This window comes from Pelophylax lessonae (genome assembly GCF_965119305.1).
Source record: "Pelophylax lessonae genome assembly, chromosome: 6".
NCBI lineage: Eukaryota > Metazoa > Chordata > Amphibia > Anura > Ranidae > Pelophylax > Pelophylax lessonae.
The window spans coordinates 10,759,770-10,783,067 of NC_138773.1; the positions used below are offsets into that span (position 1 = coordinate 10,759,770).

At 42.0% G+C, this 23,298-nt stretch overlaps 1 protein-coding gene across 1 annotated transcript in view; it reads left to right on the forward strand.

Annotated features, from left to right (window-relative positions):
* The first annotated feature begins 3,411 nt into the window (after positions 1-3,411).
* LOC309557620 (uncharacterized protein) overlaps positions 3,412-23,298 on the forward strand; it is a 132,796-nt gene continuing 112,909 nt past the window's right edge. The window contains exon 1 of the mRNA XM_082260411.1: positions 3,412-7,859. Coding sequence (XP_082116537.1) covers positions 3,453-7,859 — 4,407 coding nt within the window. The 5' untranslated portion in view covers positions 3,412-3,452. The remainder of the gene's footprint in view (positions 7,860-23,298) is intronic.

A 23,298-nucleotide genomic window follows, 5' to 3' on the forward strand; every position in this document is an offset into this window, starting at 1 on the left:
TGGCTCTCGGGCGAGTGACGTACCCATACCTCACTTTGCCCAGGAGGGGCTGACCGCCGCAGTATATGTACTTGCGGCAGTCGGCAAGTGGTTAAGGGAGGGATATTGATACATATTAGTTCTTAAAGGGGACATGTCTTATTTCATTGCAGTTTTACTAGTGAGGGCAGTAATGTTATACAATGTCATAGAGTTCTTCTTTAATCTGAATATTGTCTCATTTTCATAGAGAGTCTTCAATAATGTTCTTTGATATTATAATTCACTGTTCCTTTTGTTTTTTTTTGTGTCAGTCTTGCTGAACCCTGATGCTTTAGTTGGGATTCGGCTGACTGACATAATATCACTTACCTATTCATTGAGTAAATGTTAAAGCTCATTTATACTGTGTCAGTGTGTTTCTTAAAGGTGTATACATTCTCAAATTACCAGGTGTGCCAGTAGGGCGGAACTTGTTCTTGGGGTTGAAAGGCAGAGTGCGGGACCCGTTATACTTAAGCAGCTCCTGTGGGCGTAGCACTACACTTATGTATTTATATCCCCCTTAGTCCCCTCTTTCTCAAGGGAGAATAAGGTCAGTTCCTCTAATTTCTCTGGAGTCCATACCTCTCTTAATACAATTTTTTTCTTTGGAAACTGCAGCTTGGTGTTGCATGCTGTTATTAAGCCTATGATCTACCAGAACACTCAGATCCTTCTCCACCATTGATCCCCCCAGTTGTTCTCCCCTAGTATGTATGATGCATGAATATTCTTAGCCCTCAAGTGCATATATGTTTACATTTATCAACATTGAACCACAAGGCTCTGTGCTGGTTCCGGTTCTAGTTAATTGTAGCACCCTCACAGATAGGTGCTAGGCAAACTATAGAGGGGGACTTGTCTGCTTATCAGATGGGCCTTGATTGTTCAGCTAGGCTGTCATGTGTTCCCAGGTGTGCCTGTTAAACTTGGGGAGTCTCCCCACTGTGTTCAATGGGGGCTCTCATTGAGCAGTGGAGGAAACCTGACCAATAGCACACAAGGGCTTGTATCTATCCCAGAGGGCAGAATATGCCACAAGGCATCCAAGGAGGGGATAAAAGTCTGAGGGGAGCACATGATAGGGTATCTTTGGCAGGAAGCAGAGTCCCAAGAGGAGGGTGACCGATGTTTCTCCTCCTGTCAGTGTGAGGAAGGGGTCCTGGGCAGTCAGTCTAGAGGACAAGAGGTTGAGCTGGGCTGCAGAAAACGGATCCAGTGTGCTGAGGACCAAGTGGAGTTGTTGGGGTGGATGTTTCCAGGAAAGCAGTGTCGTGAGTACTGTAAACTGTCCAGGGGTCAGCCTAGGACAGGGGACCATTCCGGAAGGTCAGAGGGATCCAGGAGCCAGCTAGCCAGTAGAGGGGACTTAGAAAGGGGGTGCCAGAATCTAAGCCCTGAAGAGAAGTCGGTGAAGAGGGTGCCAGTGTAGGCCCTAAAGAGTTAAGAGTTGCAGCAGAGTTTACATGTAGCTACCTCAGCCAGGAGGGCTAAAGGGAGCAGTAAAAAGGACTTTGTGTCAAAGTCAGTTAAGTGTTAGCAGACAGCAAGTCAGCGTTAACAAGCGCCAACCGGCGTTGACCGGCATTCAGCCGGCATCAAGTCAACGTCAAGAGGTATTTTTCTCAGTTGTCCCATTACTTTGTGAATAGTTGAGCCAGAGGAGTAGCCCACTCATTCTCTTCTCCCATCCAAGTTCCTAAATAAATACAAAACCCAAAGATGCTGGACGGTTTCTTGTCTCAGTGTTCACACCCGGAGAACATGCTTAAATGTGCTGTTGTTGCTAGCGGTAACCCTGGCGGACCCACATCCAGCAAAATGGCTGGGAATTCTGCTAGATAATCTTCATGTAAGTGATATAACTAAAGGTTTGTTGAGCAAAGTATGGGATTTGCTGATGACACAAAGGAGTGTAATGGGGTTTATATGCCTGTAGGTGTCTGTAACATGAAACATGATTTGTCATTGCTGGAGGATTGGTCAAAGCAGTGGAAATTGCAGTTAAGTGTTTATAAATATAAAATAATTCACCTAGGGAAAAATAATCTCTTGAGACAATACACAATTTGGGGCACAGTGTTGGTCAGCACTACCGAAGAAAAAGATTAGGGGGGTACTTATTTCAGATGATTGAAAAATGAGCAAACAGTGTGACCAAAAATTGGGAATAGCAAATAGAATTCTAGGATGCATCGGTAGAGGGGTCACCAGCAGGAGGAAGGAGGTCCTGATTCCTCTATATAGATCTTTATATCACTAGAGGGGTCACCAGCAGGGGGAAGAAGGTCCTGATTCCTCTATATAGATCTTTATATCACTAGAGGGGTCACCAGCAGGAGGAAGGATGTCCTGATTATATAGATCTTTAGTGAGACCTCATTTAGAATACTGTGTCCACTTCTGGAGACCTCACTTCCAAAAAGATATTGATAAGATAGAACAAGTCCAGATACAGGTAACAAAAATGGTGAAAGGTCTGTGGGGATAAAACATATCAAGAGAGACTTCAGGAACGTAATGTGTACAGTCTGTAGGAAGTAATGGAAAGGGGAGACATGATTGAAACATTTAAATCCATCAAGAGGATGAACAGGATTCATGTTTCTATGTTTATAAGTTTCTATGCTTCTATGTTTCTTCACCTCATCCTCATTTGCCACATAGTTGCCCAATTAAACTGTGTATTGAGGTCAGCAAGTTGGAGACATCCTGTAAGGAAGTTATTCCACTGCAAAGCTTGGTGTCATCTGCAAATGGTACATATAATCCCAGACTCTATATCAATTATAAATGTATTTAAAAGTAAGGGTCCCAACACTGAACCTTGGGGTACACCACTTATAACCTTACACCATTCAGAGTAAGAATCATTAACCACTACTCTCTGAATTCGCTCTTTTAGACAATTTTCTATCCATGTACAAACTGATTCAGCCTTTAGACTTTACCTTACACATTACCAATTCATGGAATAGAGCCGAGATCTATTGGACCCAGGGTTATAATGGATCCCTGGGACACTCTAGTGGGATATAGTAAGGCTGAGGGGGCTGTATATTATTATATGGAAGTGCAGGTTTAGGTTCAGTATTTCCATTCGCAATGCATTTGCTTTTTTATTGATTGCATTTAATAAATACCAGCATACTATTTATAATATATACACATTTGCTTCTAATTTTTTATTGAAGATAATGACATCTATTTTGCAATTATTTCCAGAGAAAGAAATCCTGTTGAAGAAGCTGCTGCAGAAGATGAAAATTGACACTAAACAAACCTCAAAACTGACCCTACAGAAAGTTCTTGAAATTGGTCCAGAAATTGTAATGACAGAGCAGCCTTCTGATGAAAATGCATTATTATGGTATTTTGTAAGAAGACTGATGTCACTGAATGGGGAAGCCAGAAGTTTAAATCATTTTTTTATGAAGTCAGAGGAGAGTGAGAGTAATAAGGATGACGAATTTATGTTCCTTGTTGAAAGCGACTCACAAAATTATATCCACCCTCTTGATGTGGTCTCAGCTGCCTTTCATTGCTCAGACCATTTCCTGCAGCAAGAAATGATCTCTAAAATGTCAATGTGTCAGTTTGCTGTCCCTCTGCTGTTGCCTGATGTTGATGGCCCAGAATGCACCTTCATGCTGTGGGCAATGAGGGGCATAGTAAAGAAATGGAGACCTCAATCATTAGCAGACAGCAAAGGATTTATAGAGGATAACTTAGTTAATGTTCCCATGCCAACTATCTCATTTGTAAGACTGGCGAATTGCAGACTATCAAAGTCTAAAATACTGAATCAGGTTCTGGGCACACCACAACACCAACATGAACATTTTATCCACAGGGATATGGAAGGTGGAAATGCTGAGAGGAAAATATCAGATGGGTTGGTGGAAATTTCCTGGTATTTCCCTGGTGGTAAAGGTAAATTTCCAGAGGCCGTGGCTTTTACAAATCTTCGAGGAAAACTTGAGTCTAACGTGAGGCAGTTCAACTTTCTGACAGAAATCTCATCAGTCATTGTGATTCTTACAGAAGGTATCAGTGAAGACCAATATGAGCTGTTAATGAAGTATAACAGCCATGATACAAAATATCTCTTGATTATTATCCCGGAGGACAACAGAATGATGAAGGACACACAAGAAAGAATAAAGCTCTTGGCACCTGTGCTAAATTTAACTCAAGACAATGTTTTATTTATTCCAAGAAATACAAATGAGACAACAGCTGTTTCGAAGATTTATTCATCACTTCTGTCATTAATTAAAAATAATATCAAAACTCTCAGTCTAGAAAAAATGGCCAATGAAGTCTCCAGACATGGGATCCGAATAGATGAGGACATCGAGGAGTGTCAGAAAGCAAAAATGAAAGCGAAAGAAATAACAGATGAAATAGAAGATGTTGTGCAATACAAGAAAGAAACCATGAAACTGCAAGCAGAGCCACTGAAAGAAATGGCCAAATTAGAAAAGGAGATGTGCCAAATGAAAGGACAAGGGAATAATAATGGGGAGAAATACAAATCTAAACTAAAAAAAAAATGTGACTCAATAAGACGAGAGCAAAAAAAATGTGACATTCCACGTGGAATATATAAATTTTTAAATGCAATCACCTCAGCAAACAGACCAGAAAAGTTCTATTTTTTACAATGGTTAAAATTCAATTTTGATGTCAAGGCAAGAAAATGCCTTTACCCTTTACAGGCTGAATATAAAGAAGCATGTAATTTGCCTGACAATAAAAAACAGCTTGCCAAGTTGGATCAAAGGATATCTGATAGTTCACTGGGAATTGAGCACTTTCTGAGAGAAGTGGGTCAATTCTATGAAGTATGGCATTGCATGGGAAGAAGGGGAAAATTGACAAACATAAACTTTGAATCTCTTCCTAAAATAGCTGCAGATCTCCTTTTGGATGGGTTTCCTCTGGAGCTTATAGATGGAGATGCCTCCAGAATTCCCTTACAGTGGATAAAAGATGTACTAGCTGAGTTGGACAAGAAAGTCAAAGGAAAAAACAGACTGAGAGTAATAACAGTTCTTGGAGTGCAGAGTACGGGGAAATCCACCCTTCTGAACACCATGTTTGGGTTGCAGTTCCCGGTGGCCAGCGGACGATGTACACGAGGAGCCTTCATGACTCTTTTAAAAGTGAAGGAAAATTTTCAGGATGATTTGAGCTGTGAGTTCATTTTAGTGATTGACACCGAAGGATTGAAAGCTCCAGAATTGGATTCTCTTGATGGCAGCTATGAACATGATAATGAACTGGCGACACTAGTGATTGGATTGAGTGACATCACCTTAATTAACATGGCCATGGAAAATGCAACAGAAATGAAAGATATTTTACAAATTGTCATCCATGCTTTTCTTAGGATGAAAGAAATTGGGAAAAAACCCAACTGCCAATTTGTACATCAGAATGTGAGTGACGTATCAGCTCCTTCTATGAACATAAGGGGTAGGAAGAAGCTGATGGAGCAGTTAGATGAGCTGACAAGAACTGTGGCAGATATAGAGAACAAGCCTCAGTTTAAATGTTTTTCTGATATCATGGAGTATGACCTAGAACATGACAATCGTTACATTGCTGGTCTGTGGCATGGAGTCCCACCAATGGCTTCAGTCAGCAGTGCATACAGTGAACATGTCAATGAACTAAAACAAAAGCTAATAAAGTTCATGAAAGACAGGCATAATGAGACAATAAACATTATTAAATTCATTTCAGGGGTATCTGACTTATGGAATGCAGTAAAGTATGAAAACTTCATATTTAGTTTCAGAAACAGTGTGGTGGCACAAGCCTACAACCAGTTATCTAAAAAATATTCTGACCGTGAGTGGAAATTCAATAAAGTGATGCATGAATGGTTCACTAAATCTGAGACACTGATCAAGAATCAGTCTGCCGAAACACTGGAGGCCAAAGCCAATGAGTGTAAAATGGAAGCAGAAAATATTCTCCCAACAGAGGAGAAAGAGATTTTAGTTTGGTTGGATGAGTATTTTAGTAATGAGACAGATTGCGCCCAACTAATAAAATACAAAACAGACTTTGAGATCAGTGCACAAAACTTGAGAAAGAATCTTGAAATATCTTCTATCAACAAACTTAATGAAACTATTGAGATCCAAAGAGAAGAAATCAGAATACAAAATTTATACTGTCAGCACATCAAAAGAATTGAAAAGAAGGTCTCCAACTTTATAGAAGAGTGTAGAAAGAAAAAACATGAGCCGAGCAATGTTGAATTGGAGGAGGAACTTGAAAGAATATGGAAAGATGCAGCCAAAGATCTAACTGTAACTCATCGGCCGAGGCGTGACATTGAGGGAGAGATGTTACTAGTGCTCGCCAAGGACATGAAAGAGAGAGGTTCTGCAGTTAATGAAAAAATACAGCAGACAAAACATTTTCCCAAACCCAAGGGGCAACAGAATCCATCCTTAAGACAAGCACAATCCTTTCTTAATGTATTTAGGAATCTGACAAAGGGTTTCCAATATGATAACTTTTTCCAGAGTGTGTTGAGTAAATGCATTAAGTATTCAAGTGAGCAAAAACAAAAGGATGGCGACTACCATGACACATACTGCAGGGAAATATTATTAATAATTGATAAAAACTGTAAACAAGGTGATGCAAAGAATTATTTTTCAGCTGTTCGTGAATTAGACCTAAAGTTGGCCATTTTGGGGCACGTTCTTGTTGATTTTCAGACAATGCATTTAAAGTTTTTAGAAAAGAATGACCCTCTTGCTAGACTAGAAAAAATGAAGCCAGTATACTTTGATACATTCAAAAATGTTTTTCAGAAGAAAAATAAGAGCAAGAGCCTCGCTGAAAGGATCTGCAAGAACTTTTTTAAACCATCGCTAACTGATTATATTAACAGAAATCTGGGAATCGACGTTGTAGATGACATTGCACGTAGCAAAGGTTCTGAGACATATACCTCTCGGATGTTTTTCCAGTTCACTGTTCTAGAGAGCCTCCTGGAGGAAAACAATTTCAAAAATTATGTGAAATTCTCAAGTGACTATAAAAATTTTGTAAAATCCTGGATAACTAATTATATTGTAAAGGAATATAGAAATATCAGTACTTTACAAGACAGAATTCTGTCTGATATCATGGAACGGGTCAGATCTAGACTAACAAATCCTCCAACTTTAAATCTTCAAGGTGTTACAGATTTTTTGTCCCATCTGTGTGATAAATTGAACAGTGATCTGGTATTATCACAGCAGGAAATTAAGGCAATCATTTTTGAAAATTCAGCAACTATTGAGGATTTTATTGAATATATGAAAACTAGTCTGACTGAAACAGAAGAAGAGATCCGAGCAGAACTAACATCTCTGAGTACAGAAGATGTTCTTTCCAGACTTAAAGTAAAGCCTCAGGATGAACTGTTTAAGAAGGTGTTTGGGTGCGGGAAGCAATGTCCTTTCTGCAAAGTCCCCTGTGAGGCTGGAGGGACGGACCATAAGGAGCACTTTGCATCTGTACATCGCCCCGAAGGACTAGGACGTTACAGATGGAGCAGAACCAAAGTTCTTTGTCATGATATTTGTACTACCTCTGTGGTTGGCAATACAACGTTTAAGAATCATCTCACAGAATGGATTCCTCATCCCTACAAAGATTATAGAGATTTCTACCCAGACTGGAAAATTCAACCTGATGAGAGCATTGAAGCTTCTGACTACTGGAAATTCATTCTCAAAGAGTACAATAAGCAGTTTGCGGCAGAGTATAATGCTAAGCCAGCTGACTATCCTGAAGAATGGAACAGTCTCACCAAAGAGATAGCAAAGAAAAGTCTTCAGAAAACCTTCAATATGTAACAAGACACAATGAAATGCATGCCTCTCATCTAATGTGTGTGCAATGCCCCTGTTATGAAGAAAGCCAGAATGGGATTAAATTAGATAATTCACATGAATGAAAATCTTCTTCAGGATCATCAGGCTTATATTTTCATTGTGTTTTCCTTAGTGCTCTTTCTCCTTCATTTTTATATTTGAAGTTCATTTAAACATCATATGGCCAATAGTTTGTGGACTACTGATAATTACACCTATATTGGTTTGTTGGACATCCTATTACAGCGCCACAAGAATTAATAAGAAGTTGCCCCCCTTTCCCCTCTCCTAGGGGAAAAAAATTCACAGGATTTTGGAGGATATCTGTTGGAATGTGAGCCATCAGTGAGGTTGGGTACTGATGTTGATGAGAAGACCTGACTCACCATTGGCGTTCTATTTCCTCCCCTAGGTGTTCTGTAGGGTGGATGTCAGGGCTCTGTGCAGGACACTCAAGTTTCTCCACAGCAAACTGGTCAAATCATGTCTTTTTTTTTTTAAATCATATTTTTTATTAGTGGGTTTACAGTGTTACAAAGCAACTTCATAACAAATGAACATAGCCAGTTGACATATATTCATTAAAAAAAATAAAAATGGAAAACAGAAAAAAACTCAGAGAACAGAGTAGGATATGAATGTACCACATGGCTAGATTAATAACATTTAAGGAAGCATAATATATTACACATCACATGTACAGGATTAAAGATGTACCATAAAGATAATAAGACATGGATAATTCGAATGCAAAAGGTATTAAACAGGGTAACTAAATCCCCCTGGGGGAAGGGGGGCACACCAGAAAAAAAAAAAGAAGGCTATAACTAAGTAAATCGTGAATTCGGAAAAACCAGAGGGTGAATGAACAATCCCAAAGGTGTCATAGATCATTGAAGGAGTCCCACCCATCCCCTATTGTAGCCACAAGGGGCTCCATTCTCTGTATTGCTGAAAAAGGTATCAAAAGTTGTGTCTGGGACAGGGGCATAGCAGACCTCCAGTGAAAGTGTATCAGTCGTTGAGCTCAAACCATGTCTTTATGGAGTTGGCTTTGTGCACAGTCATCCTGGAACTGAAAAGGACATTGCAAGACTTGCCACAAGTCTGATAAAGCAAGGGAAGCCTAGAACCACCATCATCCATAAGAACATCTGTGAGGTCAAGTACTGATGATGAATAAGACCTGGCTCACAAATGGCGTTCCAATTCATCATAAAATTGCTCAGTAGGGTTGAGGTCAGGGCTCTGTGCAGGACACTATTATCCCACCACACCGAACTGGTCAAACTGTGACTTTATGGAGCTGGCTTTGAACACAGGGAAACAGAAAAAGGGCTTCTCCAAAGTATTTCCACAAGGTTGCAAGAGAACAATCGTCTACAATGTATTTGTACAATGTAATATTAACAGAAACCTTCACCAGAATCATCTGAACCTTTGGGTTGGACGGGGGAACATGCCTTTGCCTGTATATTATGGCTTTTATTTGAAGACTTCCTTTCATAATTTTGCAATGGTTGAGTTGAAAGATCTAAAAAAAGTTGAATTTCTTAGAAAATATTTAATGATTTGTATGATATTCTTTAACCACTTATGGACCGCCCCCACGCAGATATACTGCGGCAGGGCGGCCCTCCTGCAGAAAATCACGTACCTGCATGTGATTTTGTGCACAGGATCTGGGGCACGCATGCGCGCTTCCAGCGACCTGCTCCAGCTGTTATTGTACACAGCAGGAGCCAATCAGCGGGTCCGGCAGACACAATATCTGCCAGGACCCGTCGATCATTCATAGGAGAGGCATAACGGCGGTCTTCCAATATAAACAAGGCAGACCACCGTTCTGTCAGAGAGGAAGATGGAGATCTTGTGTTTCTGCTAAGCAGAAACACGGATCTCTTTCTTCTCCCAGTTAGGCCACCTCCCCCATGCAGGTAGAAAGCACTCCCTAGGAGCACACTTAACTCTTTGACTGCCCCTGATGTTAAACCCTTCCCTGCCTGTGTCATTAGTATAGTGACAGTGCATGTTTTTAGCACTGATTCCCAATGGTCCCCACAAAAGTGTCAAAGTGTCAGTTAGGTGTCCAATTTCTCTGCCGCAATGTTGAAGTCCCACTAAAAATCCCTGATCTCCGCCATTACTACTAAAATAAATAAATAAATAAAAAATTCCATAAAAATATCCCATAGTTTGCAGACGCTATAACTTTTGCGCAAACCAATCAATATTCACTTAATGGGATTTTTTTTTACCAAAAATACGTAGTAGAATACATATTAGTCTAAATTTATGAATACATTTGATTTTATATATATTTTTTTTTATTGGATATGTTTTATAGCGTAAAGTAAAAAATATTTTTGCCATGTTTTTTTTGTTTATAGCGCAAAAAAAAAAAAAAATCCGCAGGGGTGATCAAATTCCACCAAAAAAATGGGGAAAAAAAGGACATCAATTGTATTTGGGTACAGTGTTGCACGACCAAGCAATTGTCAGTCAAAGTAACGCAGTGCTGTATTGCAAAAAAATGGCCTGGTCATGAATGGGGGTAAACCTCCCGGGGCTGAAACGGTTAAAGCACATTACTAAGTTGTTCTGTTTGTGTGGCTCTACAAAAAGCTAAAGCAATCTTTACATAGCTACTAACACAATGATGAAGACTTTGATTCTGATTTCAATATGAATGGTCTACGTATAGTATTTGCTATTAATATATATCAACTGATCACACTTATGCAAATGCTGACAATTATTTTTGTGCTTGCTTTAATTATAAAATCAAAACATAATATGAGATTACAATTGAATATGTGTGTACTATCAGATCATTAACCCACATGGCAGGTTTTCCTTCTGTGCTAAGATTTTATGTAGTATATTTTCTATAAGGCGTTTTCCTATTGCAATAAACTTTAGCTGAGTTTTTATAGCAGAGCATGTTTTAGCACAAACTGATTTGTTCATACCAATGTATCTATCCATTGTGCATGAAATATAAAGACTTTCCAATACATGTGTATATGACTTTTATTTTTCCAACACTTTCATAACCTGATAAAGTGAACCTTTGCTCGTTTGCATCTTTTACCAGTTTTATAATCACTGTCCCCCCATTTATACATTTAAAAACTGTTTTGGGAGGTAGCAAGTACTTTTATCCTGCAGGTACTTGTTTCCACATCCTCTTTCCTCATATTATCTATGATGGTAGAGTGCTGGGGTGCGGGGTCCCCCCCCCCTCCCACCAGAAGCCTCCTGGGATTACATAACATCACACAGTCGGGGGTTGGCAGTGACTGATCAGATAGTTGCAGCCAGCTCCTGAATCCAGAATGGCAGCACAAGAACAAAGCTGGTGGTGAAGACTTTGAATTAAAGGAAGACAGTGCTTGACTTTTTGAGCTGGAGAATATATGTTTTTTAGAAGTCAGCAGTGAAGTTATTCTTCATGGTGGACTTAGCTTTAGAATGATTGGCATGCTCACTGCAGCATGCTGAATAATATGGCTCTGAGAAAGAGGGGATCTCCCCTTTGTGCCAGGACTCTTGAAGGTCCTCCTAAGTGCTGGGAATAGTCTGGGTGACCTGGTCGCTTTGTCTCCACTATGGACTTTGAAATGCAGGCGCTTTCTAGAGCGTGCCAACATCCTTATTAGAACAAAGAAAAGAATATCTCATATGGGTAAGTCCTGTGAGCATGGATGGACTTTTAAGGCACAACATCAGATAAATCCGCAAATAGTTTCTATAAAAATCCATTTTATTTAACAATATATTAAAAACATATACAAAAGCATAAAAAAGTTAGGCTATGGAAAACAAAACCAACCAATAGGAGAAAGAGAAAATTCCTATGAAGATATATGTGTACTCTCAACTCAGACATGGACAAGAGTAGTAGTCATTACACCAAGTATTGATAAATACATCAAGTATTAGTATAGGGTCAGTCTCAGTGCGAGTTGGACAACATCTGGATAAGTTCCTGCAGACTAGTGTTATCAATAATAGAGCTTATTTGCATGACACTCTGTCATGGACATGCAATAGTGTCTGGCAGCTTACCTTTTCCTCATGTCTGCATTTGAGGCCAGACTCTTCCTTCTGGCTGATTTTATCATCTCTCTTCCCTGTTTGGCTCCACCCCAGGCCATTCCAGGAAGTCTATATTAACCAGCGCACTGCAGGTCGCTTTGCTGTTCAACAGTGTTGTTAGTTGTGTTCCTGCCTGCCGTGTGCTTGATCTACCTTTCTGTGTACCGACTTTGGCTTGTCTCTGACTACTCCTGTTTGCCTGTGACCCTGATCTTTGGCCTGTCCCTTGGTTACCCTCGTCTGCCTGTTACCCCGACCTCGGCTTACCCATCACCATCCCGTGTGTCCTGAATGGCTGCTTCCCCTCTCTCTCTATGGAGCGTGACCCGGGGGACCCCAGGGACTGCGACCTGGGCCTTGGCAACAGCTCCATTCTCCCCATGTGGACTGGGTCTCTGGGCAGATCCTGGCTTGGGGCCCCTCATGTCTCTCGTCATGCCTTTCCAAGGTGACCCCAAAGGAGAGACTTCCGGTTGCTACCACATCGGTATCTTCTAACCTTCCCGCTGCATACAGCGATTACCGGGATATGTTTTTTAAGAAATCAGATGAGGTGCTTCCTCCCCACAGGTCCTTTGACACTTTGGACAAGGAGTCCACTCCTGAACCTGAACCGATCGTCCCAACTTCTTGCATTGTTGCCCATTCTACCACCCTGGACTCAAAAATTCCTCCTGGTAAGACCTTTTTTCCCACTGAGCTAAGAGCTAAGATTCTCCATTGGGGACATGATTCCAAGGTGGCGGGCCATGCGGGTTTTCTCCGGTCCTTCTCCTCATCAGACGTCTCTACTGGTGGCCTAATCTCCGCTCGGAGGTTAAAGACTATGTCAAGGCTTGTCATGTCTGTGCTCAGTCTAAATCCTCCACACAAGCTCCTGCTGGTCTCCTCATGCCTTTGCACATTCCTAAGGAACCCTGGGCTCATATTGCCATGGATTTTATCACTGATCTCCCACTGTCTGATGGTAATACGGTAATTTTGGTGATAGTTGATTGGTTTTCCAAGATGGCTTATTTTGTTCCCCTTCCTGGTCTTCCTTCTGCTCCTGCCTTGGTTCCCATTTTTATTCGAGAAATTTTCTGCCTCCATGGGGTTCCTTCTCACATTGTTTCCTACAGGGGCGTTCGATTTACGGCTCGTTTCTGGAGAGCCTTTTGCAAATCCCTCAATATTGCCTTAGATTTTTCCTCTTCTTACCATCCTCAATCCAATGGGCAGACGGAGAGGGTTAATCAGGAGTTAGAGGTCTTTCTTCGCACCTTAGTCTCCGCTCATCATGACGATTGGTCCTCTCTACTTCCTTGGGCGGAATTTTCTCATAACAATCATGTTAATACCAGTTCGCCGAAAACACTCTTTTTCTCAGTTTATGGAAGACACCCTCAACTTCTGCTTCCCATGACCTGTTCTCCGGATATCCCAGATTTGGCTTCAGCTCAGGAGTTCTTCAATTCTATCTGCAGTGACGTTCATGATTCCCTCCGGGCAGCTGCCGACAAATTCAAAGGCTTTGCTGACCGCCGCAGGCGTAAACCGCCTTCTCTTCAGCCAGGGGACAAAGTTTGGCTCTCCACCAGGAACATCAAGCTTCGAGTGCCTTCCCTGAAGTTTGCTCCAAGATTCATTGGTTAATAACTTCTAAACTGAATCCGGTTTGTTTCAAACTTCAGATCCCCAAAAGCCTCAAAATCGCTAACTCCCTCCATGTTTCCCTTTTAAAGCCTTTAGTCCTCAATAAGTTCTTTCGTCCTCTCCCCACCATGGCACCGGTCTCTGAGGATAATCAGGAATACGAGGTCAGTCAAGTTCTGGATTTCCGACTCTGTAGAGACGTTCTTCAGTATCTTGTTCATTGGAAAGGCTTTGGTCCTGAGGAGAGGTCTTGGGTCCCTGCATCGAAGGACTTTGCACCTCGTCTGTTAAAAAGATTTTATCTGAAGTTTCCCTCTAAACCCGGGCCCAGGCAGGGAAAGGGGAGGCCTCGTAAGAGGGAGGGTACTGTCATGGACATGCAATAGTGTCTGGCAGCTTACCTTTTCCTCATGTCTGCATTAGAGGCCAGACTTTTCCTTCTGGCTGCTTTTATCATCTCTCTTCCCTGTTTGGCTCCACCCCAGGCCATTCCAGGAAGTCTATATTAACCAGCGCACTGCAGGCCTGCTTTGCTGTTCAACAGTGTTTGTTAGTTGTGTTCCTGTCTGCCGTGTGCTTGATCTACCTTTCTGTGTACCGACTTTGGCTTGTCTCTGACTACTCCTATTTGCCTGTGACCCTGATCTTTGGCCTGTCCCTTGGTTACTCTCGTCTGCCTGTTACCCCGACCCCGGCTTACCCATCATCATCCCGTGTGTCCTGAGTGGCTGCTTCCCCTCTCTCCCTACGGAGTGTGACCTGGGGACCCCAGGGACCGTGACCTGGGCCCAGCTGCAGCGAAGTCCATCCTCACCACTAGAGGCTCTGGTGAACACCTGCTGGGTCTTAGACTCCACGTCCTGGGGATTCTTGGGCTCACGTTTCTGTCCATCCACAGCAGTCAGCTATTGGGTTCACTACCTTGCGGTGCACCCCTGCCTCCAACAGGGTGCAGTTGTCAACTGGCCACAGGTGACCTGACACAATCAAAATTCCCTACAATTGTTGAAGGATGTTGTGTTACCTAGCCATGGTGAGATATATTTGGTAACAGCTGATGTATCATTCATCACTGTATACAGTGATCCAGCATTAGGATGCCCTGTTGGCCCTTAATTGGGCTTTCAGTAAACGTGATGACCTCCCTCATACACAGAAAAAATGTTGGTGATGGCACTGGACTATTGCCTCTCACATAATTACTTCTAGTATGATGATAGGTTTTACACTCAAAAGAGGGGCGTAGCAATGGGGGCCAAGTCTGCCCCGAGCCTCGCTAACCTTTTTTATGAGTGAGTGGGAGGACAAATATATATTTGGTCAAAATTGAGGTAAACTTTTGTTCTACAAAAGATTTATAGATGATTTGTTCTTCATATGGGCTGGATCGGAGCAGAGTGTCAAGGCATTCATGCATCAATTGAATACTAATCCAAATAACATTAAGATGGATTATCAGTGGAGTGACAAACAAATCAACTATTTAGATGTGACAATTATGAGATTGTCAGAATGTTTATACTGCTCTGAATATAACAGTGTCTATTTATGTCAATAAGCAAAGATCTGTGCAGAAGGAGAATCTCAACTTTTTAAAAGCATATACCAATCTTAGTGAAAACAGTCTACAGTATGGAATATATATAACATATTTATTAACGAGACATGTAATCACGATAAATGATCAGACATGAGATGACACAAAAAGATAACTTTACAAAAATAATAACTTCAAACAATGAATGCAATGTGATGTGTAGCTCAATAATGAAAGTGAAAATAAAGCAAGATTACGTTTTCTCCAGGTATAGTATAAACCATAAATGAAGGTTCTATATAATCAGACCACAATTGTCTGCTAGTCACTCCACTGCAGATGAAGCGAGAATAGGCTATGGAAAAACGTGAGACTAATACGCCAATATGCGCTAAGGCTCCATGTACACGGGACGTTGTAAATGGTCGTTTAGGAGCAGTTGGGAGTTTTTTTAGAAGCCCCTGAACCCATCTACATTTTATCTTATCTGTCCATGTACACAGGGTCGTTTACAGTCATTTGCAGGCAGTTGAGTTCAGGGACGTTCTTTGGAACGCAATTATTTGCGTTCGAACGTGTGTTTCCCGGTTTTTCAAATGCAGAAACGCGGCTGAACATGACCAAACGTGACCGAATGTGATGAACATACTTTCAGCCACGTTATACGGGAGCCTATTGATTTGAATGGAAGTCGCACCGCAAGTCGGATCAGGATGATCCGACTTGCGGCGCGACTTGCGCTGTGAGAATCTTAAGAGGGAACTCCACGCCAAAAATGGGAAAAAATGGGTCCCCCCAGGTTCCAAACCAGGCCCTTCGGGTCCGGCATGGAATTTGAGGGTAGCCCCAGGCTAAAAAAACGGCGGGGGGTCCCCCCCAAAATCCATACCAGACCCTTATCCGAGCATGCAGCCCGGTAGGGCAGGAAGGGGGAGGGGACGAGCGAGCGCCCCCCCCGGACCATACCAGGCCACATGCCCTCAACATGGGGGGGTGTTGGTGCTTTGGGGCAGGGGGAGCTCTGCACTCCACACCTCAAAGCACCTTGCCCCCATGTGATGAGGACAAGGGCCTCTTCCCCACAACCCTGGCCGGTGGTTGTGGGGGTCTGTGGGCAGGGGGCTCATCGGAATCTGGAAGCCCCGTTTAAAAAGGGGGCCCCCCAGATCCCGGACCCCCTCCCTGTGTGAATGGGTATGGGGTACACTGTACCCCTACCCATTCACCCCATAAAAGGCTTTGTATGTAAATAACGACAGGAGACGTTTTGGAAAGTTTATTAAAAATCTTCATCTGGTCTTCTCCGCTCCGGTCTTCTCCTCTCTTCTGGTCTTCTGCTCTTTTGCTGTCTGCTATTCTGCTGTCCAATCTTCTGCTCTTTTGCCTCCTCTGGTCTTCTTCTTCTTCTTCCTCCGGTCCTCCTCCGACGATGTCTCCGGTGATTATCCCGATCTCTGCAGCTTGTTATATAGCCATTGTGGGCGTGACCTCCCGGTGACGTCACCGGGAGGCCCCGCCCCCTTGTGTCACAGATGACGTCATCTGTGACATAAGGAGGCGGGGCCTCCCGGTGACATCACCGGGAGGCCATGCCCACAATGGCTATATAACAAGCTGCAGAGACCGGAGACCGGCATAATCACCGGAGACATCATCGGAGGAGGACCGGAGGAAGAAGAAGAAGAAGACCAGAGGAGGCAAAAGAGCAGAAGATTGGACAGCAGAATAGCGGACAGCAAAAGAGCAGAAGACCAGAAGAGAGGAGAAGACTGGAGCGGAGAAGACCAGATGAAGATTTTTAATAAACTTTCCAAAACGTCTCCTGTCGTTATTTACACACACTGCCTTTTATGGGGTGAATGAGTAGGGGTACAGTGTACCCCATACCCATTCACATAGGGAGGGGGTCCGGGATCTGGGGGGCCCCCTTTTTAAAGGGGGCTTCCAGATTCCGATGAGCCCCCTGCCCGCAGACCCCCACAACCACCGGCCAGGGTTGTGGGGAAGAGGTCCTTGTCCTCGTCAACATGGGGGCAAAGTGCTTTGAGGTGGGGGGTGCAGAGCTCCCCCTGCCCCAAAGCACCAACACCCCCCATGTTGAGGGCATGTGGCCTGGTATGGTCCAGGGGGGGTGGGGCCGCTCGCTCGTCCCCTCCCCCTTCCTGCCCTACCGGGCTGCATGCTCGGTTAAGGGTCTGGTATGGATTTTGGGGGGGACCCCACGCCGTTTTTTTGGCATGGGGCTACCCTCAAATTCCATGCCGACCCGAAGGGCCTGGTTTGGAACCTGAGGGGAACCCCACGCCATTTTTTTTCCCATTTCTGGCGTGGAGTTCCCCCTTAAGATTCTCACAGCGCAAGTCGCGTCGCAAGTCGGATCATCCTGATCCGACTTGCGGTGCGACTTCTATTCAAATCAATAGGCTCCCATAGGGAACCATTGATTTTGAATGGAGGCAGAAAAAACGCTGCTAAAAGCAACGTGGCCAAACGTGCAATAACGCCAATGGAAAAAGCTACTGAAAGCACGTTTGACAGCTGCTTTTTCCCGACGTCAGAACTTGCTTTGCAGCACATTTTTTCTAACGTCCCGTGTACATGGAGCCTAAATCTGATATTAATAAAAATGTATAAAAAGCAAAAATCATCTCTTAGAGAAAAATCTACATATGGTTAATACGGCTGAGATTGTAATCTTGTTACCCTTAAATATGAAATGTAAAACATTTAAGGAAGTACATAAACAATATTGAATAATAATCAAATAAACAGCAAGGCATATTTACCATATTTAAAATGGCTGCTAGCTTAGAATGGTCGTTACCAGAGTCCTTAAGATGGCTGCCTTTCCAAGATGGTGGCCAGGTAGGGAGGAGTTTCGTTTGGCGTCCCTCAAAGTTTCAGATACATGATGGAGCAAAATGGAGTCTGTGTAGATGAGTCTATGCATGGCTGTAGTAGCTTGTGTGTTGTATGTGTGATGTATGTTGGGCAAATGTCATGTGTCTCTCTCTCATCTGAGTTTTCCTTTTTATATGGTATAGAACAAAGGACTATTAAAATTACCATAAGTTAAATCCAGAAGGAGTGACATTATCCCCATTGGCTGGGACATCTTATTCATTAACTGGTGAGGTCATTGGGTGACACTTCTTGGTTGACCAGAATATTGAATATTAAAACTATAGGATTTCTCCATTTAATAATTTCATAAAACAACTAAAAATGTATCCATACTCTCATCTATTACATGTCCATTTAATATCCATCATGTATCTAAATAAAGATTAAATCTGGTAACACCATTTTAATATTTAATATATCTTATTTAATATATATTGGAAATTACTTTTTAACCTAAGACTTTAATTAGTAGTAGTCAGTCACCAGAGATAGCAGTATTGTGTTGCTCTTAGCTTCAGTACACAGAATATTACAGCATTATTTATCTTCAAATAAACTTTGCACCTTATATTGATAAAGAGCTTACCATCTCAGACTTTCTAGAGTCTGGCAAGGTTAGAAAAGTTTATGATCAATTTTTACGACTTACAAAGGTTTAACATGAAGTCTTTCTAAACATGCAGTGATGAGTCATCAAAATCAGTTTAACTTTCTTTTAGCAAGGATGAAACAATTATAATATATAACGGTTTTCTACATATCTATGTATGTTAGTTATATATATATTTCATTGTTAATATTCTATTACATATAAGATTATAACGCATCTGTAAATTTTATTTTTAAATGGATCTAAATACAGGAAATACTGACTAAGGTTTATGGTCCCACACACAGATAAGATACCTTGGTATAGTGTCTTAGACTTATATCTAAGGAAAGTCAACAGATTATTTATTTATTACCTTAGGTCAACACAGCATGTTTGGGGTAAACCTGTTGAATAGGCACTTTATGTTAAAGGATATTTAACTTTTCAGTAACCTAACAAAATGGATGTCATTGCTTCATATTTCTATATAGAACAAAATATAACATTTCATTTCTTTTTTTTTTTTTTTAATTTAACCTCCCCAAATAAGCCTGACATATCCCCCCCCCCCCTTCTTCCCAGTATTTAGGTGACCAACCTTAAAAATAACTGGGAAGAAGCTTCAGGAGAAAGAAAAGAAAAATGTCTTGTCCTCTTTTTATAATAGAGTAGTTCATATTGGGGATTGTTCATCATAACTTTCAAGCAAGGCGATGAAATGAAAAAGCAGTTCCAAGTGTCAGTTTGTTGCGACTTTGCTATTGTTAGCTATGTTACAACTGTTCCTTGTTAGTCTTTTGAATTTCAATCTCTTAGTAAAGAAACTCAAATTTTCCTTGAAATCTCCAACTTCAGCTTGCAAAGTTTTGATAGATATAGAAATGAACTACTGCAATGGTATGGGCAACTACCATTCAAAACGCAGTAAAACAATGTTGGCAAACAGGAATCAGAGAAATCTCTTCGAACGTGGATTGAACAATGAATGGTCTCAGCATGGTCTAGAGCAGGGGTCTTCAATCTATGGCCCTCCAGTTGTTCCAGAACTACAATTCCCATCATGCCTTGTCATGTCTGTGAATGTCAGAGTTTTACAATGCCTCATGGGATGTGTAGTTCAGCAACAGCTGGAGGGCCGTAGTTTGAGGATCCCTGGTCTAGAGTGTCATACACCTAAACTGAGTTTTGCTCACATGTGCAATGCACCATCCTCACATCTCCTTCAACTGAAAACAGGAGGTAGTGTGATTCATCTAAATGGATTTCCTCGGATCAAATGCACAAAGATCTTTTAAAACAAATCTTCCTCTCCATCAACAAGAATCTTGGACATCTCGCAGCATGATTCCTGAAGATGGACCCGATTAAATGAGGGGTTCCGTCCTGAGCTGTGCTCCAAGGAGTAAGATGACCCATCCGATTGCCGCGTTTATGGTAAACATCATCGTCTGTACCAATCAACGACCTGGCATGGAAGGTTATTCTCCCTCTATTGGATGAAATATACAGTATGAATATATATTCTCATCAATTGACATTTCAATGTGAGGTTGGTAATCTAAGCTTTCTCAGAGTTCTTCTTTATTCCATTGTGGGATCAGTCTTTTATCTGACCACCATGGAAGGTGAGACTATGTATGCGACCTTTCCTAGGGGATACTGACTTCTGGGGCTCATCAACGTGTTCATCACCATGGATACCACACATTGAACAATTGTACAATGATACAATATTTTGTTAAAATTACCTACTGCTTGGGAGGAAAAATATATTATATCCCCCTTTGGGGCATCAATGCAATATTATTGTATGCAAAAAACTACCTGACATTGAGGATTCCTTCTTGGTTACGGTATACAACCTTTAACCTCTTGACTTCATTATGTCATTAGGGTTTGATCCTCCTTGGTATCACCGTCATTGGCGATTTTTCAAAATGTGCCTGGTTTGAGCGACCTGTTTGAGTCAGAGGGATGAAGTGACCACTGAAAAACAGGAGGGTAGTTAGTATCTAACAACCAAGATCCCCTGGCAGGGATTTCAGGATCCTCAATACTGTGACCTGGGGATAAAATGGTGTTAGAACCTCTGTCTCCTATGCCTCTATCCAGTGTATCCCTCTGATTTCTGGCCATTTGGGCATTCAAGGATTTTGTGGCCCTTGGCTGGCCAAAGGATTTGTTCCTGAAGAGAAAATTATTTTAGTTCTGGGCTACAGCGTCCTGAGTGAACCAAGTGATCATCCGATCCAACTTGGCATCTACTCTGCTGAAAACCTCTTCAGAATTGGATTGTTGGCTCTGCCTCCTGCGGTGCCTATGTCTCTCGGGTACAGACAGATAGGACATATCCCTATCAGAACCGTTTGCTCGGTTCTGGCATGGGGTCTGGGCCTTAATGTCTCTCGATCTTCCCGAGGATTTTGGGGAGCCCTAAGATGGGGCAAATCCCTATTTACTTGTGGGGCCCCCCCCCCTTATTGAGGATATTGGGCATAGCGAGGGTTTCCATCCTCAAGGGTAAATTGGGCTCTTTGGGGATGCTCCCTATAGATTCTTTTAAACCTTGGGCCCTGTCCCCTTGGAGGGAAATCCTGAAATGGCCTCTGTTTCCCCCTCTTAATTGGTGGGGTGTCCGGTGTCCTCCTTGAGGTATCCGGTATTAAATCTTGCTCCTTTTTTTTTTCAGTGTGAGGGTTTGAGGAGAAAGGTGTGTTTCTGCCACAATTTTGGGGACAGGTTTACGCCTTTCTTTGTATTCACCGGTCTGTTGGATGGAGTACAAATTGTCACTCTTTTTTACCAACCATTTCAGTGAACACCCCAACTTGTAGTCCCTTGCCAAACCTATTATTATGTACGTAGGCAATGCCTCAAAGCACAGGGATTTAAATTCCGAGTGGTTGTACTCAGGCTCCTTCATTGAAGGATGTTAGGCACTTTTGAGTACAGCCAAAAATTAAATGGGGCTTTGGTGCTTTGTACATTTTAAATTATATATAGCAGCTCTAGCAGCAGTAAGGTTGTGTATGGGCCGAATACTAAATTACATCTTACAGGTCCAACACAGAAAGGTATTTTCATAGGCCTCAGGATGATTAGTAATGTCTAAGGACTCTTTTTTTTAACAAACATCGGGACAGTACTCTTTTTAAAACTTATAAATTCTGGAGGTGTATGGTATATTTTTAGGGGTGCTAGTCTTTTTGCGGTGACCTTGATATGACTCATACCTATTTATGCATGGCTGCCCAATTTCTGCCCTCCTATGTTTAGAAGATGGCTGGGGTAGGACATGGACTCTCTGCCTGACTCCCCCCCTTGTCTGGGTCATAACCATCAGACTGGGAGTCATGTCTGGGTCTATTTAATTTACTTCCTTTATAATGCAGGACTGATAAGCATTACCCTTATGTATGGACACCATAACCTTTTAGAACTCTCCTGTTTATTTACTGATGAGTTCCTGTCCTGACTTGAACTGTTACACTTTTTTTTTCTTTTTTTTTTTTTTACTGCTGATTACTCGGCAACTAAATTTTCACTGTTGGTTACTCGGCAACTTCCGCTAGAAAACATTTTTCCTTGCTCAAAACTTCCCACTTCTTGCATTAATAGTTTACATTGCTCTTTCAACTGGTTACTTTCAGTACAGCTTTCTTGATAGGACTTCTGCCACAGTTCTACTTCATTTTGCAGTTTCACGCTACATTCTCTTAACTGATGTGTCCCAATAGAGGTTACTTTCACCTGCTCAAGGAGGTTCCTAATCTCACTTCCTTTTATTTGGAGTGGAGATTGGAACTTTACTAAATTCCTTTTTGCTGAGCCTTCTGGTGCAGTTCCTCACAGAAATACACTAAGATTGGCCATGACTCTAAAAGTATGTGATCACGCTTCCTGATGTCTTTGGTGTTAGATAAGCTATTGGTGAGTTCATACAGCGGGTTTTCCTCTACCCAAGTGTCAGATGCCCATTATTGGCCTGACTTCTGAGGATTTTGATATATGACTCTAACCAGCATTTACATATTCCACCATTTCAGACTCAGAGAGGTGTTTCCACACATTTATGATCTGTGCCGAATCTACTGGGGTTGTGGCATTACCACTAGGGATGATCGAACGGTTCGGGTCGACCATCGGTTCGACCCAAACATTGGCTGTTGGAGGTTCGGCCGAATTTAGAACTTTTTGCTGAAAAAGTTCGGAATTCAGCAACCAGAACCGACCAAAATGCAATGGTTCAGGAAATGGGCTTTAAAAGCCCGTGATTGGACCCGAACCATCAGTAAAAGCCAATTGAGGGGGCAGGAGAATGCTAGGAATGTGATTGGAGTGACTAGGGGGTCCATAGGCCAATCATTAGTGAATACGCCCCCCAGTATATAAGATAGCCCCCGCCAAATTCCTAGCATTGTTATACAGGGACATGGAAGAGAGTGGAAGCAGTTCTGTTACTTCTGCTACAAAGTGTCATTTAGCAATTATTAGTGTGAGGAAAGGGATATCTAGTGTAGTTAGGGTGCTATTTTCCACTATAGTTAGCTTTAATTATTCAGTTTCTGTAGGGAAAGTGCTAAGTGTAAGGGGACCGTAGTGTAGTGTAGGGTTAA